Source organism: Pseudopodoces humilis, chromosome 1 (genome assembly GCF_049639895.1).
Source record: "Pseudopodoces humilis isolate 2021_Gansu_Grassland_sample_001 chromosome 1, ASM4963989v1, whole genome shotgun sequence".
Lineage (NCBI taxonomy): Eukaryota > Metazoa > Chordata > Aves > Passeriformes > Paridae > Pseudopodoces > Pseudopodoces humilis.
In genome coordinates, this window is record NC_142200.1 from 132,854,388 (window position 1) to 132,873,536 (window position 19,149).

Here is a 19,149-nt window from a genome sequence, read left to right on the forward strand (position 1 = left end):
AATCTTCTCCTGACAGGATCAAGTGACAATCCAGCTTTAGTTTTAGTTCCACTTGAAGTCCTTTCACTACTTATGCATGAATTAACACTGCACATTTGACTAGAATACTAAAACCTACCCAATACCAGCACAGTTCTCTGCGGAATTCACTCTAATGTTTAGTGGTTCAAAATAAATGTTTTAAAAATATTAATGTAACAATGTGTGAAAGGTGTTTTATTAAAACAATTGGAAATAAGGTATTAAACTGTATTAACAGTTATAGCCCAAGCTTCCATGAAATTATCATCTTGCTGTTCCCCAAGCACCCTTAACAAGTACACTTTTGGTTGTTAAGTCACCCAGTAACAGCCCAAGAGGGGATGTGACCTCTTGGCAAACAACTCACTTCATGTGACTCACTGAATAAATATGTTGCACAGTTCCTTTTTAAGTGACCTGAGAAAGGCTTCTGTCTGTAGGGTTTGTTAAGTTATGAAAATACAGGACAAGTTAATTTTTCAGTCAGTGACAAAATATTAGTTTATGTTAAAAGTGAACAAGAATATTTTTGTAGTATTGGACATTGAGTTAAGTCAGAAAGTTTTCACCACTGTTTTCTCCACTGGAAGAGATAATCATAGCACTGTTCCATGGGATTATAGTGCAATTAGGCTGGAAGGGCCTCAGGTGGTCTCTAGTCCAACCTCTTGCTCCAAGCAGAGTCAGCTGCAAGATGATGCTGGGTGCCTCAGGAATTTATCCAGCCCTGAAAAATGTTCACAAATGGAGATTACTCAGCCTCTAGGGGCAACTTGTGCCACTGGTAAACCCTCCACCTTCTTCTCCTTACATCCAGCCCAAGGATAATTTTACCCTTTGTTCCACCATTTTTTTCTTTTCTTCTAGTATTTTTTTCAGGATGGGGTTTGCATATCAATTTTATCTCTAGCACGTAGTTTATTACTCTGAGTATTGCTGTAAATTTACTTATTGATAAAAAAATCCAAAACTGTATTTCATGAAGTTCATATAAGCAGCAGTAAAAAGCAAACATAAATTCCTTTTTTTGATCTAGTGATAGCTGAAATACTGTGAGATTATCTGTGATTAACTATCTGTTTAAATTCAAGTATCTTGGACCTTAAAGCATGCAAGATTGATGATGAGACTCTTTGAAGGAGGTTTTGAATGTTTTTAAGCATCACAGAACACTTAGAATTTGTGAATAAGTAGATGTGTGTGGCCTATATGTGAGCTAGCAGGCAGACAGCCAGAGTCTGCTTTTTAATTGGTTTTTTTTTTTTCTTTCTTTTTAAGCAGACTAGTTTAATTTACTCCCATTGCCTCAATTTCATAAAGAAATGTCTTACTCCCACATATAAATAAAGTTCCCTGTTTATGGCTTTGCTACATGTACTCTTTATGTAGAAACGTATTCACAACAGACTGAAGGGCTCAGCAAGGAATATCATCCCATCACAGAATCAATTTACTTCTGTGGATATTTTGCTCTTTTCTATCAAACTAATAAGCTATTTCAGTATCAGCTGTAGCTGTTATTAAATCAAGAATATAAATTAACTCTACCCATTCAAGTGAAAAAGAAAAAAGCCTAAAAAGAACAAAGAAGAAAAGCAATAAAATCAACAGCCCAAAACTTCTTAAACAACAGCTGTGTGAAGATTTTTTTTTCAGTTTGCACTGGAGGTGAAAGAAGTCAAACTGTAATAGGAAGTTTGAATAATGTGCCAGAATATAATAACATCAGTACAAAAGCTGATATAGTTTTTTATCTGAAAGACAGCTATCTGGTCGAGTCTGAATTTGAAAAAAAAATTAAAAGGACTGCAGATATAGGACACACTGAGATGTGTGATTAAAATGACATACAAGGAATCTGTAAAAGAAAGATAAAAATGAGCATTTTAATGGTATAAGAAATAGAAGCGGTAGAACGACACAAAATAATGTAAAGTTATGGGAACAATCCTATTCTTACTCAGAAAAGGAACTAGTCACTGAGGAAAGGGAAAAAGGGAATAGAAGTGCCTCTATTCTGTATTCACAATGCACATTTCAGTTGCACAATTCCATTGTCATAAACTCTGTAATTTGTTCATAGGGAAACCAAAAGTCTGGGCTATTATTATTTTTAGAAAGGACACAATGCTTACAGGAACTCTTGCATTAACATAGAATGGATGATATTTAAAAAAAGTCTGAATACTCCTGCTTCAGGACTTCAATAAATCATTAACCAACAGGAGAAAAAAAAAAGTGTTTTGTAATGTTTAAGAGCAAACCCACTAGTTTTCCTTAGAAGTATTTGGTAAGAGTCTTTGAAAGGGGAGTTATCCAGCACTAAGTACAAGCCTGGTCTAATATATCAATTAATATGCTCTGGACAAAAATACCTCTTAATAGAAACAAATTTTGTTGCATTATGCTGCAAATGTAAATTTTAAAAAACCCTCACATTTCTCTTTACATTTTTATGACTACTTTGTTGAATTTAATGGTGTAGGAGAGCAGCTTCAGCAAAAAATGAATGTTGTTTTCACATCTGTTTCATTCCAATAGAAATTCTATTGATCATCTGTCAGTTAGACTGAAAACACTGTGTTTATTATGCTTCTCTGCCCATTTACCTCAGGAGTCTGCCATACTCATGCAGTGGAGAATTAGAACTGAAATTCCTGATGTGGTAGCATAGATAATATATCAGTTTTCTGCCTTGGCGTCTGTTGATACTATCAGAACTGACTTATAATAAATGTTGGTATAAGACAGGTCAACTTTACTCAAAAACCGTAAATATTTTGTTACTTCAAACTAATGTTTAGGCAAAATTTTTATTACTTCAGACAAAAGTTTAGGGGAACAAAGAGAAAAGTGGTAAGTCATTTTTTAAGTGCTCCTCTATTGGGACAATGAAATATGATAAAATTTTGTAATCTGATTTGTGGACTTAAGAAAAGCAATTTCAGTCTGTCTCTGGTGGGACTGGAGTCCAAGGAAGATGTGATGATGACTGCTGAGGAACATGAAGAGTTCAAAGGCATGATCTTAAAGATGTAAAGCAGAAAACATGGCATTGTTTTTCACTGGAGTCAATGGAAATTTTTCTCATCTGACACAAGTCTCTGGTGCCTAATGAAGTGAAAATACTGGTTCTCTTTCTCAAGATTTTCCTGTTTCCTCAGCTGGCAATTAAAGGCTCCAAGTTGTCAGTGGTGGGAGAATACATCTCTTATTATGCACCCTTCAAACCTGCATTGGTTTCTTATTTATTAGACAAGGTGGAATGTAGTACCTTCCAGCATTCCAGCTGCTAGATTCAGGCAAGATCAGAAAGATAATATATCATCTTGAAAAGTCAGGATGAGGGTACAGGATAGCCATGACTCATTACTGCTGATTAACAAATAGAAAATAATTTATGTTTTATGTTCTTAAAAATTACTTTCCCTATCCTCAAAATGAAATAGAAACTGAAAAAGGAATTCAGGAGTTTGTAACGCACAGGATATTCTGTGGAGAATTAGAACTAAGTCATGACTTTAAGGGGGTAAATAGGATTTTCTGAAGAATGTTGTTCTCTGTGGATCAGATAGATCAGTATTAGGCTGGAGAACAATCTTATCAGACTGAAAAATACAGAGTTGTTCAATGGGATTTTGCTACAACTTGTTGTTTGGTTGTTTTGAGGGTTTTGTTGTTTTTTGGGATTTTGTTTTGCTTGGTTTTTTGTTTGGTGGTTGTTTTTCTCCCATTACATACCATGTAGTGGGGTTCATCTTGCCAGCTTTTTTCTCTTGCACATCTTAGGTTGTTTTTACTACCAGGCTAGCTTTAGATAGGATGTTGTGCAGGAAGGTGGTGCTGGAGGAATTAAGCCCCGCAGAGTTGCACCCTTCCAGGGCTTTAGGAAGATCTTACCCATGAAAATTTTCTCGACCTTTCATGTGCTGTAAATGTTTACACAGGTCAGCAAAAGTCTTGTACAGACTTGATGCATGATCCTGATCCAGAAGATGCTCAAACATTGAGTGGCATGGGTAGCCCCAGGAAAGAAGATATTATTATGTTTCTTCACTTTCACTGGGCACAGCTTCAGAGAGAATAAGACCTGGATCCCCTGCTAAAGAAACAGAGTCCTTGGAGTTTCCTTTAAACCCATTTGTTTTAACACGCATTTTCAGTTATGTGTCATTCTTCTGGAAATTTCATCTAACTTTTTTAGAAGACATTTAGGAGCACAGACCCTTCCCTGGCACAGTTATAGATAGAAAAAGGTTTGGAGGCCTCAGGTATTCAGGACTACTTTAACAAGCAATGGGATTGAAGGATTACTCCAGGAGAGTACATGACAAATGAAGCAGAACTGGGAGTTGCAAAGATTTCCAATGTACCAGTTTAGAGATCTACATTAAATGATATCTGTTTCCTCAATTACATATTTGATTGTTATATACCAGGTTTAAACTTTAGTCAAACCTGAGGACAGAGTCACATAAATTGCCATAACATGTTAACGATTAGCATGTCAATTAATCCATTAGTAATTACAAATCTTCATACCCTTACTCTATCTCAAATCTCAAAGAATAGAAAGACAAGGCATGTAAGATGACTTTGCATTTATGTGAGCAGGAGCTAATGTCATCAAAGTGTCACACTTAAAACCCAGTTTGATTTGCTGCCATTCCAGACCCCCTGGCCAGTGCACATACAGCAGGATTCCTGACTGGTTCATTGTTCATCCTGAGCTTGAGCTGCAGGATGGATCTCTGTGTGCACAGAAAGGGTCCTTGCTGCATCTGAGACCAGACTTTGTATGGGCACAAGGAAATTTCTCTGTATGGAGACAGACCTGTTCAAGCAGTTATTGTGCCTTGAAACTTTCAGTATGAGAAACTTCTCCTAATAACCTGAGAAACCATTGGAAAAAAAAAATAAATCTGGCTTTAAACAATGGGAACATCTTTAAGTATCCTCTAGGAAAGATGCTAGGAAAGTATTGTCTTCAAATGTTTTGGATTCTTCCCACTTCCCCGATAGCTATTTGTGCAGCTGTGAGACTTAACAATGAGATATACTGAAAGGGATATTACCTCAATATTTACCTTCTAAAAGCAAATATCGCTGCTTACAGCTAAAACCATGCTAAAATTGTTATATGCTGTAAAATTCCAGATCATCAAGATTGTCATATTTAATGATTGATGAAATAGTGAATGGTTCCAGAAACACAAACACATGCTTAACATTGTCCTAACCTCACATGAAGGGTTTCAACTTATTAAGACCTCAGAGCCTGTTAATGTGAAAAATTGTTACACATAGTTTTTATTTTTATTTTATGTGTTGAACCATCTATTTCTTCTCAACACCTGTCCTTTTAGCCCTATAGGAGATGTGTGTTTAGGAAGACAGTGACAAGATATTGCTGTTACACAGTCCTGTAACCAAAGATCAGGCTTGACAAAATTTGGTCCTGATTTGAATTACTCTATGTCAGTATTCTTTCTTGTTGCCTTACTCCAAAAATAATATAACTTGAAAGAGTTTTCAGGCATCATAGATATTTTAATCAATACACCAAGTTTTCCAAAGTATGTGGGATTTATGGTGCCATTTGGATTTTTATCTTATTTGTCCCACCAGGTGGACTGGGAGAATCATTGGTATTGAATTATACAGATTGTTAGCATGGGCTCAAGTTCGTAATTTTCTTGGGCCTAGGGGTTTTTTTTCCATTATTAAACTGGTGCATTCAGCTGGCAGCATGAACCTACAGGTCACTGGAAAATTAGTTTATGAGTATTATGTTTCTGAAAGTGATGAGAAGAGGATATTGGTTATTTAGAATAAATAGAATCAATTTTCAGCTTGATTATAGATTGATTATTAAAGAAATATTTATTATCTGGAATGGTTAGAATATGATTACTTTCTTTACTCCACTTCTTTTTCATTTTATTTATTTATTTTTTTTTTTTGACCTGGTCAGATTGTATAAGGATTTCTAACATCCAAGTAGGAAAAGCAAGTACCTCTGTATTCTCCAGTTTCATGTTCTTGGCCTAAATTCACTAGTTGTTGGTTAATTGGGACATCATTCATTGCAATACTTATTGCTTTCAGTATTTAATTATTTTATTTATTTTTATTCATGCTTTTGCTAAATATGTTTGCAATAACTTTGTGACTCTCACAAACTGTATTATAAATTGCTTGTACCAGATGACAGACTTAAATCCCTAGTTGCTATGTCTTTTATTTATATCTCTAAAATCTTCACTCAGTCTAACTATAAGGAGGTCACCTTTTAGAGATGAAAGGATAGCTCAAGATCCTTCTCAGTCTTTCTTCAATTTTAAAATGAATTTGGGGTTAAGTCTTTACTCATTATCTTCTATGTCAGGCTGAGACCTTTTGTAGATTTTGCAAGTAGTGATTGGATTAGCAGCTCTTTTTTTTTGGTTTTTTCCTTTTCTTTTCCCAGTAGCTTTATATTTGAAGCTGAACTATTGAAAAGTATTCAGTAACATTTGGCCATCACCAATATGGAAGTGGATCTGAACCATACCTAGGAGAGTCAGTACTGCCCAAGCAGGGAGATGCGCTGCTGCACTTGGGCTGTTACTCTCCCAAGCTGCTTAATGCTTACTCCTTTGCATCTCTTGTGTCCTCTCCTCAACAGGTATACACAGTTGAAGAACATGGGATGGAGATCCTTATGTGGTCTTCCAGCAGAAATGAAGAAAAAAAATGGATGTATGGAAGTGCAGTTCTCTCCAGTAACAGCCTTTTTAGAGTTGCCTTTGAAGCTGAAGTGGGATGGAGTCAGCCCACGGAATTTGCTCTGGATGATATTTCTTTCACCCCAGAATGCATTGATGGAGGTATGCTACTACACAAATATACACCATACATGTTCTCTCTTCAGAGGGCAAGGAAAACTGTGGTATTTTTTATTTCAATGTATATCACAGTTACAAAAGCTGACGTAATTTCTTTTTCTCATGGTTTATAGATGACAGTTTTGTGTTTTACTTAGAAGTTGAACACACAAATAATTATAGCAACTCAGAATATTACCGGCATTGAGGGCCTGAACCATAGCTGAGAGGAATTTACTGCTGTTCCACTATATTGGTTTTTTCCTGTATGAAAAAATCAGAGAAGAGATTAGTTTGGTTTTATAAGTAACAAAGGGTTTTATAAGTAACAAAGTAGTTCACAATTACTTTCAAAGAAAGTTGTTAAGTTTTTATCTTCACTCTCTTCATAAAATACAAACATGTACCACATTTGCCTCAGTAACATTTTCTTTGAGTACTTACAATCTCACTTCTGCTACACAAGTACTTAATCTAGAAAAATAATTCTGATGTCTTAAAATGCCCTGGTTGTTTTTTTCTGTGAGCAAAGCAGTGGTTTACTCTGAAAACAAACTGTATTATATGATACCATATCAGAAGAAAAAAACCAGGATACATACAAATACAGATTCTGATAGAAATATCAGCAGAACTAAATGATTAAGGGACAGCTAGGAATTATTATTGTTAAGTAAATGCCAATATGAAGGTTATAAAAATCTTCTTTGATAACATTTTTTTCTATTAATACAGCTCTTATTCAGATAGGACAGCCCGTGTATGACCTAGTTATCATGCTGTTCAAGAAACATTTTCTTTTATTATTTTTATTGTGATAAGCACCTCCTGGAGGAATTAAACACATGCTGATTAAAGTTTCAAGTGAAATAATGTATTCATGAAGATGACATTTGTTCAGTCTCAAGCTGAATAAGAGTTTTGTTTATTTTCTCTAAATAGGCTGAGGCAAATAATATTTTGGAATGTAATTCAATAAGCTGCAGACTATGTGCATAACAGGCATTTGTTCTACCTGTATTACATTAATCACCTTTTTTAGCCATATCTTAAGAATTACATAGGCTGTTGCTCTTACAAATGTGATCTATCATAAGTTTAGCCTGAATAAAATTTGTTGGAGTTATATTGGTTACTTACAGTTGAATAAGTCAAAAACTCATGCATTATCTGCATCCATATATTGCAACTTGATACATAATCTCTCCAGACAAAAAAACTATGTCTAGATGCTGTTAATTAAGATTGGTTTCATACTATTCTTGGAAGAGTTCTATCCTAATAATCCTTGCTGGCTGGTAGAACTTGTGAAGAGGCAAAAGAATTACACAAAATCCATGTAATACAATAAACCACAGCAATTTAGGGAAAATAAACAATCTACCTCTGAATTTTTAATACCGTTCCTGACAAAGAGCTACTTAGGAGGAGGTGATGTTTTTTGCTAACTGTTGTTGCTTGAAAGCTTCTTAAATATTCAGATAGTAGAATGTGAAGATATTAGCTTCCAGTAGTATAAAAGCATTGTCCTGTAGATATTTGAGCAAGAACATTTTTCTGTAACAGAATCAGTGGGAGAGTTTACTTAATCCACTGTCAGTCCTGCTTTGACTGTTGCTCATTATGTTTATTCAATGACCTAGCTCAAAGAAAAGTGTATTACCTGCAGTGCATGTTTTGTGTAATGTTTCTTTCAGGAGATAGATATACTTCTGCAGATCTTTTATTCCTCTCTCTGTATTATTATTTTTCAGCTTGTCTTTAATTACTTTGAGTTTCCAGAGGCTATACATTCTAAATGGAAGCAATCACAATTTAGCTGGTTGGGAGCTTGAAGTAATAAAACATTGCCAGCAGCTCTAATTCAGTTGTGGTTTTTATGTTTTTAAAGTAGTCAGTCCATATTAGGCATGACAGTTCCTAGATATCCAGAATATTTCTGGACATCTCATCAAGGTGTTGTCAAGGAAGTGCTAGGTCAAGCCAGGCCTAGTGCAGAAGCATCTTTCATCTGATGCTAATGCAGAGGGAGCTGGCACAGGATCTAGTTCAGAATTAGCTGCTAAATGAGATATATTCGTACCACTTCTGCCTATGACTTTCTGCTGATGAAGTTGCGTGAAGATCTTATTTTACATCCTAGGGACCAAAGGATTTAATTTTTACTTACTTGTAATGATCGTCTTCAAATTTGTAAATAACAGCTTGATTTAAAAAAAACCCCACAAAACTTTATTTATATTTGTCTTAATTTTTCAAAATAAAAGTTTAAAACCATTTCTATTTCTAGTTTCAGAGGGACCAAAAATTCCAAAGCATTGAATCAGGTTTTATATCCATTAATGTCTTTCTCATAGTATTTTCTACTTCAGCTAAAATAGGAGGCACTACAGAAATTCTAAAAACTATTGTTATACCTAATTTAAATCCTAGCATTAACCCAAAGATGCCTAATAACCAAACTTTATTATGCTTATGAGAATCAGAATACTATATTTTTCCATTCATTCATTACTGGAGTAATAAACCAGATGGGCAAATTTGGTGTAATTTAGAGTGTGGTAATAATTGAATAGCACTTCTACGTATTGGAGCAGTATTCTCAAGAAACAAATAAATAGTAAATATATTTTGTGATGTCTTCCAGAGATCACCCAAGTGAAATATTTGTGCTTGTGGAGATCTACTGGAAGAAGGTAAATCTCAGTACAAAGTCAGCACTGAATGATGCTCCTTTTATGCAGTCAAGTTACCTGCTAGGCCCTATTTAGCTGCAGCTCTTTGGGAACTTGTACCTCTAAATTGTACTGCTTTAACTAATTGCTTAAGTAATTTTGATGTATTCAAAAAGAACAGTGTTGACACTTTTAAATGAATATTTGGGATGAAATTTGGATATAAAGATGAGTGCAAATATCATGTGGCATCTGAGGCTCCAGAGTATTTGAGAAAACAGTATTTGCTTTTCCACCATCAGTCATGCTTATCACCAGTTCAGTATTAATATTGCTTACTGAAATAATTAATTTGAATAAAATTAATCTGGATGTGCTTCTGTGTCTATTCTCCCACTTCACCTTTCTTTATCATTCTCTGCTTTTTAATTTCTGTTTTTAGTCTATGTTTGCTGCATTGTTTATTTCATGTAGCTGCTCAACATTAGCTAAGTATTTTATTTATTTTCTTCTGTTTTGTGAACAACTTTTTGTCAACTTTGATAATTTTATTTTAATATCCTATTTATTTCTGAGCTTTTTTTTCATCCATTCCCTTCTTTATAAAGCATTTTTCAAAAAATGCCTCTTTAGCTTATAAGCTTAGCACATGAGAAAGGACAGTCACTGCAAATTTCCCACCACACCCCCCTGCAGCTTTCCTTTCACCTGAAAGATTTGTCTCCAGTGGATCATATTATTATGTAAGGACACACTGGAGATAAAAAGGCAATTCAAATAGTGCAAAACATTCAACACAGACAGGATATGTCATCTCTAACACTGTGTCATCTGACCTTGGTGGAATTGTGAATATAGAAAGTGCTATTTCCCACATGCAATGGGTTGGGGCTTTTTTCTGATGTTGCCATAATTCTTGACTTCACCACACAGATTACCAACAAAAGGGTCAGATTTGCCTCTTAGGACCTGAAGTACAGTAAAATTTTCAGTGAATGTTGGCAGCTTTCACTTAGGTGAAACATTTGCTTTGAAATGTCATAATTCTTCTAAATCTCCCCACTGCTGTGTAGCAAAACACAAACTAAACTTTCTGTAAAGATTGTATATAATCCTTATACTGACCAAGTTTTCCCTTATTGTGAAAAAACAAATGGAACAAATCAGAATCTGTGAATTATAAGACAGGTTTTAGCTTTACGTTCAAGCCCAAGGATATTTTTAAAATGTGCACAAAGGGTTCCCAGTTCCCCAAACCTTAATAACCTCCAAGAACTGGATTTTAAATTTACTTGAACCATCATAAGACAGTCATGAGATATAGCTACAACCATCCCTTTAGATCACCTTTTCTAGATTTCTAGAAAAAATTATATTGCAAAAACTGTGTGACAAAGGAAATTATGTCCAATCAAATTTAAGATAGATACACTCAAATTTTCTGGTCAGCCACAGGAAGTAAGAAAAAAGTGCATCTAGAAATATAACCTGTATCCAACAGTTCTGGATGTCAGGGAAATTGTATAAGGGGAAAAAGTGTAAGAAAAATATATAATACATACTGTTTTACCCCAATACATTTCCCATCGGCAGCCATTTGTAATTCAGTCTTACTGAGCCATATTTAGTCTCAGAATAATGATCCTCAAGTTTTTTCTTTCCCTTTGAACTTTTCTGTTCCCCTTTTAACATCAGGGAAATTTTCAATATTCAAAATTAAATTATATGCTGCTGCTTATATGAATTTAGGCTTACATTCACGAATAGAAAACCTGTTTAGTGCCTTCTCATTTAGGCCTCAGAATGTATCAAATCTTTATTTAAACCTTGGTGAGTCACTCTTTTGTGTGGTGGGTCCTCATAAAGCAGTTTCAAATCTCACAATAGATGCATGCTATAGACCCAGTCCTGAAGTTCCTTCAGAGTAAAATAATTTGCATTGACTTCCAAACAACATCAGAATATATGCAATGCCATACCAAACATTTGTAATAGGTGCAGTTTCAAGTATCAAGATGAGAAGGAGGGTGTCCCAAAGGGCCAGAGCTGTAGGCCACTCTCTTTGTTCAAGGTGGAAGGAAATGAACATTATAACTGGCATCTAATTTAAGCTTTGCTTATGACTGTTTGTCATTTAATACTTTTTCACTGAATAACTTAATAAAAGGATAGTGACTCTGAAAACTGTTTCCATATAGCTGGATAGCAGGAAGAAAGAAATAAAAATCTATGTAAAAAAAATCTAGATAGTCACCTGATAATGAGTTCAGATTTTCAAAATCAGTCTAAACCACTATAATTTTAGATAATATGTGGTATCTTGAAGGTATCTAATTTTGTGAAAAAAAATGGGAATAGCATTTCTTTAAAAGTAAATCCCCTTGTGATTCTAGATAAGAAACCACAGAGCCAAAGTATATATGTGTGGAAATACTGTCATAACATCCTGCCTAGTTATTATTTATTTGTTTCTCACAACATATATTCATAGAATCACAGAATATCCTGAGTAGGAAGGGACCCACAGGATTATTGAGTTCAATACTTTGTTCTGCACAGATCCATCCCCAAGAGCCACACCATGTGCCTGACAGCATTGTCCGAACGCTCCTTGAACTCTGTCAGCCTGGTGCTGTCACCACTGCCCTGGGGAGCTGTTCCAGTGCTCAACCACACATTGAGACTTTTCCTCCCTATTTTATCTCTGCTTCATGAAGCACACTCTTTGAATCCTGACTGTTTGAAAACCTCCTCTGCTTTTCCTGCCGCAGACTTCTATTTGCTTCAAAACAAGGTCTGTGTGTTCATAAGGAAAAACATAGTCTTTAACCATATGATCAAATACTATTTTTTCTCAGAGCTCTCTTTTCTTTTTCCAATACAGAGATGAGAGATAATTGAACTTTTTTTCTCTGTGGACATTATTCAGATATCTTTGACTGAAGAATTTCTTATCTTTATGAAGAGTTTTCCTAAACAGCATATAGCTACAGTGTCCAAATATTTGAAAAGTGTTTGATAACCACCTTCATAACTACTTCTTATTGCATAATGTTAGCTACGTGACAAATAAAAAGAGGATGGGATTAAAAAAAAAACCTCTGTAAGTTTGAGTACTACTTTGGAAATGTCCAAACCATTTTTTGTTTTCAGACTCATAAAAATAAAGAATGGTTTGGACTAAAAAGCAAAATAAAATTGGCCAAAATGTTTCTCCTGTGCAGACCCTAAACTGGCAGACTAGCAATAAGCTGTCTTGAATTAGTACAATTTAAAGAGAAGACTTTAAAATTAGTTACATCCCCTTAGTCTTAACCGATCCCTTTCCAACAATAAGGAATAAATGCTAGTAGATATAAGTGAAAAAATGCCATTTAATAACAAGTGGAACAGCAAAAGGCAAAACAAATCCCCAGTAAATAACCACTAGATACAAAATTGCTAAATCTCAGGAGCCCTCCAGGAGCAAAGAGAGACCCAAAATGCCAGGAATGCCCCTCCCAAGGTGGTGCCTGGGTACCTTGAAAGACAGAGAGTAAATGGCACCAGCTCTCTCCCCAGGATGATTCTCCATCAAACTCTACCAGGCAAAGAAGGGAGGCAGCTTTGGTGCCCTGGCCTTCTGAAGGGACCAGCATGTCCCAGCTGCCCCATAATTCTGGTTCTGGATGTGCTGGGGTTTAAAGAGAGGAAGAGATATGAATATAGATATGAAACACAATGACATTCTGGGTTACCCATGACAGAAGCATTACAGGCCAGCTCAGCAAAAAATTAAACAGCTCAGAAGTGAGCCGTTTGCAGATAATTTTATATGCTTTCCAGCACTTTTAGTAGATCCCATTTCACAGCAGGAAAAGCATAAATGACATTTTTATCTAATAAAGAGACAACAACCCGAAAAGTAGAATGGGTGTTGGTGTGAGTTTTGTGCAAAAAAAATAGCTGAGTGGTGCAGAGAGAATCTTGCTGAGGGGCAAGCATGTGTGTGTGTGTCTATGTGTCCTTGTGTGTATCCATGTGTGTGAATCTGTGTGTCTGTGTGTGTGCAAGTGCGTCCATGTGTGCCCATGCATGAAACAACACAGAAAATTCTGCAGCAGCACAGGACTCATCTGACAAAACCTCACACAGGGTCAATAATCTGAAGCTCACAGAACCCAAATGCTGGAAACACTGGAAAGGTTAACTGCCTGAGCTGCTGATACTACAGTGTTAGATCACGGGGAAAAACACTGTAGAGGAGACTTAACTTCTGATTTCTTTAAGTTGCAGAGCCAGGGGAATCACTGTTAGCTTGTCTGCTCATGCTTGCAGTGAAGCAGAAATCTCTCTCACGCTGAGTTTCTTTCTCAGGGAGAGAGAAAGAAGAAACTCAGGGAGTTTCTTTCCTCAAGGGCAGGAGATAAATCATGGGAGAAGTTGTAGGGGGAAGCTGCTGACAGAAAGAAAGGAGGAGAAGAGGAAAGCAGGATGAGTAGTAATACAGGACTGGAGATACCAGGGAAATTTGTGAATAGATTCTTTAGTCAATTAGCCTTTCTCTGTAGACAATCACTATATGCTTTAGATCCGTGGTGCTTGGTAGAGAAAGGACATTTATGCATTTTTAAAGATTAAAATTTGTGATCCAAGGCATAGTACCTTAGAGAGCTTCTTCAGCCTGCTCTTGCACCTTCCAGTACACAGACCTAGCCGGCGTCAAAAGCTAAAACTTTTTGTGGATTTCACAGAAAAGAAACTGGGAATAATTTTAGGATAAGACAATTACAGTATATAAACCAGGATAATTGTTGGCAATTCCTGAATGCAATTACATTGTCTGTGTTTAAATTAATAATTATGCTCTTTGTCCAAAAGATATTAATAATTAGATATATAATTTAAGATATTAAATAATTATGCTATCTTTGTCCAAACCTTCAGTTTCTCTCTGCCTTCTTATAACTTGTCCAGAATACTGATATCTTCTGAAGCAAGCTACATGCCTTTTGGGAAATTAAAATTCTTTGGATTTATTAATAGTGTATTAAAATAGTTTCATTAATATTGAACCTCCAAACCCCATCTGTTTATACCAAAAAAAAAACTTCAAATCACACAGATGATATTTTTCCTTGCTAAGTTCATTCATAAAAATCAACATATTTCCTTGGAGGGATGGAGAGAAATAATATTTGGACTGAAATGGTTTCATGATACTAAAGGAGTAGAAAATTCTCAGGCTTTTCCTTATGAAAGACCTACCCATCTCCTCAATAAAAGTCTTCAGGTCACATTTATCTCAGAAATTCTATCAACTTCATTTTGTCAAAGACTAAATCTTCACAGCTTCTCCAGTTTGTCATTACTCCTAATAAATAAACAAACCAACAAATCCATCACATTAGCAGGCATAGCTAGCAATTCCCAAACTGTTCTTAGCAGAAATATGGCAAATATTGCCATATTCCTGTCACAGGTAGTCCATGTGTTCCAGCCAAAAGCAGTAGTTCTCTGAGTAAAGAATAAATCATAGCTTGACTTTACTTGCAGTAAACCTTTCTGTTTTCCATTATGTTTGTATGTTAGCAAACTGTGATAATTTAAAACAAATTCTGTGCAGACACATAAAAATCTGAAGTCATTGGGCCATGTTCTGCTTTTTTTTTAATTCTGGCTTTGTCATGGGGTCTCTGGGATCCTTTCCAGCACTCTGCCCCATACCTCTGTCTTATAAAGGGAAGAGACCTGAAGATTCAATTGGCCAGACTCAATTTCTGCCCCCCTCTTCTTTTTCTGTCTTTTTACAGGCTTGGAAATAAACATCAGGAGCTTTATTGTAATGGATAAAAACTCATGGAAAGATTGTTAAAGAATTTGAATAGTTTCAGTCAAATGAATTTTTGTAACAAGTTTGTTCCCTTGCAGCCACCTTGAATGGGTTGATTTCATGCCCTGATCTGATGTTTACTGAACTGAAATCGAGGACTGACATCTATTTCAAATTAATTAATGCACTGGATCGGGCCCGTAATTAATTTATACTCTCATCTAATGAAATCTATTGGAGGGAGTTATTTCTGACCTCTTAGCTACAGTTAATAGGTCCACCATTTTTATTACATTTACTAGGCAAATTACTTATGCAAATATATCAGACAGGTTGTTAGTTTTCAAGGGTCTGATGCAAGGCCCATTAAAATCAATATAAGTTATCCCATTTACTTAAATGGGCTTCAGAGCGAGCTCTGACACAACTGAGGTAGCACTGCCTAACAGCACATGTGGTAATTTTATTTCATGCTCCCCAGTGATGATTCTAAAGCCAATGTCCACTATTCTTAACTAAAATTCACTGTTAGAGTTGATATATAAATATAAATTACTCTGCACCAGAGACCTTGGTGTTTGAAGAGTAAAGGCAGAAAAGAGGAGGATAGCCTGGAGGTGTTGCTTCATTCAAATTAAGCATGTTTGTGTGTTACTGGCTGTGATAATGACTCTGTAATACAAACATTTATTTTTTATTAGCATTTGGGTAATAGCAGTTCTATGTTTTTTTGTGACTGAATCCCTGTGATTCATGTGCAAAATATTTGCAGTGCCAACCTGTGAAGCTTGCTTTACAGTCAGGAAACAGGATCATATACTCCATGGATGGCAAAGACAATACAGCAAAGCATAAGTGTACAGAAAATGTTCATCAAAAAACAGTAAGACTTTAACAAATCCCTATATCACGAATATACAGTTGTGTCCTTGACAATGAGCACATACTGACTTAATACTTTTCATATTGTAAAGGCTCTTTTCTCCAAAAATCATCAGCTCATGAGCTCTATTTACTGTAAACATGGTTTGATGGTTAGCACATTGCAATAAAAATGTACTTAAAAGCACCTATTTGATCTGACAATGAAATACGAATATATCCAGCTGTAGTTATTGCAGTTCATGGAGCAATACATACCATATTTTATTTGCTTTAAACACTGATTTTTATGTTTTTTTATATCTATCTCAGCTATATAACTTCTCTTATAAGTGTGAAGGTGCTTGTGAGGTAGCATTTCTGGTCCAAAGATTATAAATTAGCCAGCACAGATGTATGAGTAAGTTTCAAAAGACATAGGACCAAATTAAAATGTCAGATTTTAGGACCTAATTAAAATGTCTTCTTTATGAGATACAAGTAGATGTTATATGCACAGTTTTAAGCCTTTCTTTAATTTTGGTTATTTGCCATACACAAGGTTAAAATAAGTGCAAAATAAAACACTGAGTGCAAAGTAAAATAAATAAGGACCGGTACTCAGCTTTCTACTTAAAAAGTCATAATTTCTTTAGCTATAATGGAACATCAACAATTTACTGCCGTTTTTCCTGCGGATCTAAATTCAGACTCAGTGCTTTGCAGAGTGCAGAGGTTATTTTTGCTGAAATGGTGAATTGTGTTTGTTTTTCATCCGTGTGCAAATACTGAATTCCTGAGGATTTTTAGTCCTGCTTTTCAGTGAGCATGCAGCCCAGATACAAGAAGCTAAATCTTTTATACTGTCCTCCTTAGAACTCATCATTTTCAGTAGATTTATCTCCAAATCCTTAAACAGTTTCAAACAGATCCTCTTTTGAAAAAGGTAACCTGTACAATGTCTCCTGCACTCCTGAATGTGGTCTGAAAATGAGAGTCACATGGCACTCAGGAGATGAGTGCTGCCTTGGGAACATCTTTTCTGCATTTGAGAAACGGTGAGGGAAATATTTTCTTGGCAAGCCAGCGTTAGGCAATTGTAGAATCAAACAATATTAAGTGACAGAAAGGATGTGTGGGCCACAAAAGCTACAACTTGCTTTGAAAGGGCTTCACTTTATGTTCTGCTGTTTAAATAACTTTCATAGATACGTTCAAGAGGAAAATATCAGGCTCATAGATATGCATGAGTTTAAAGCTAGTTTTTATTGCTAAATCATGTGATTTACTCACACTACTGTGTGAGTCAGCACCTGGAGGGTGTTTCTGAGGAGCCTCTCATTAGTGCCAGCTCACTTTTCACTGCAAAACACACAGTGGTGTTAACACCTTGTTTAATTCTTCACAGCTGCAAGAAAACAAAATGAATATTCCCACTTTTTAGAAGGAAATGTGTCAGTAGCAGATACTGCAATGATCTGCTACTATGAGCTTAAAATAAGTAATTACATAGACAGTAGCTTTAAATACAATTAATTAGTTTTGCATTAGTGTTGATTTTCAGTTGGAATTAGTTAATTATTTCCTACATTTGCATATTCACAATTAGCTTTTTTTTAGTTGTTATCTTTGTACAAATAAATGTTTTCATAAATTTGCAAAATTTTTACCAGGCACATTTTATTTATAGTTAAGAAAAGCATTTATAAACTACTTTATGGAAAGAAAACAGATTGAACTTGGGGGAAGAGTTTTGTCAGACTGTGGAAATAATGACATCTTATAGAATGTCATCCAGAGCACATTTTTTCTATTGTATCTGAAACCAAACTGTTCACATATAACGAGTTAATAAGCAAGGGATATTCTTACAATTTTTGAAGTACATTCTCATCTCATGCACTGTTCTGATCTAAAAGGATTTTACTTATTTCAGAGTATGGCTTTGGATTTTTTTTTTAATGTAGTGCAAATATAAAACAGACCTCAGTAAGATCCATTACCCCTGACTCAACCTGGACACATCTTTGCTGCTCTTTGCGAATATTGCACACTCTAATATAATTGCTTTGCAATTCAGGGAGAACTTCATCCTACAAATAATTTTCTAACAACCAGAGGTAACAATGATATAAAATAATAATAAAAAATAATAATATGAAGAATAGAAAAATAATCATCCCCCAATCAAAAAGCCATTCAGGAAATTCCCTAAATACTGAATTTATTGATCAGGGTTACAAAAGCCTGAAAACAATTTAACATTCAAGGTCAGATTCATAACAAGCAACACATTCAAGAAATATTGAGTTTAAGAGGGGATTTCAGTTTAGAGAACAAATTTGGGTGGAAGCATGTGAGTAAACATATCATGAACAGGAAATTAAACTGGGTCAGAAATGCTCACAAATGTATTATAAATACAATCTTTCCTGCAACACAAACAGGAAACCTCAGTAAAGTCAAGTATATTGTATCTGTGTGGGGTTAATTTCCACTGTATCAGAGCTAACACAGGACTATGCAAGGACAAAAGAATGTGCATAAGCAGAACTGACTGCAGTTTAAGTAATTTTCTCTGCCCAAATGCCCCCTAGGCACTGTGAGGAAAGGGTCAGAAATAACAGAAAGAAAAAAAGTACTATCAAATATAATCATATTTTTTATTATGAGCAAGTGCAAACAAAAATAATTTTTTTTTACTCCAGTGTGCAAGATTTGACAGCACTAGTTCTGTGTCAATGGAGAGAGAAATATGTTCTCCCAATGACATTTCATCAGTATCTTTTCTGAATCATGGCCTTATATACAGTTTCCATATGACAAACCAAATTCAAACATCTTTATGGGCTACTACTATTATCTGGTAAATTATAGGACCAAAGTAGAAAAAAATGAAAAATCTAGAATACTT

The 19,149-nt window shown here is 35.2% G+C and overlaps 1 protein-coding gene across 1 annotated transcript in view; it reads left to right on the top strand.

Annotated features, from left to right (window-relative positions):
- MALRD1 (MAM and LDL receptor class A domain containing 1) overlaps positions 1 to 19,149 on the top strand; it is a 237,291-nt gene that overhangs the window by 163,971 nt on the left and 54,171 nt on the right. The window contains exon 33 of the mRNA XM_088057480.1: positions 6,689 to 6,890. Coding sequence (XP_087913606.1) covers positions 6,689 to 6,890 — 202 coding nt within the window. The remainder of the gene's footprint in view (positions 1 to 6,688; positions 6,891 to 19,149) is intronic.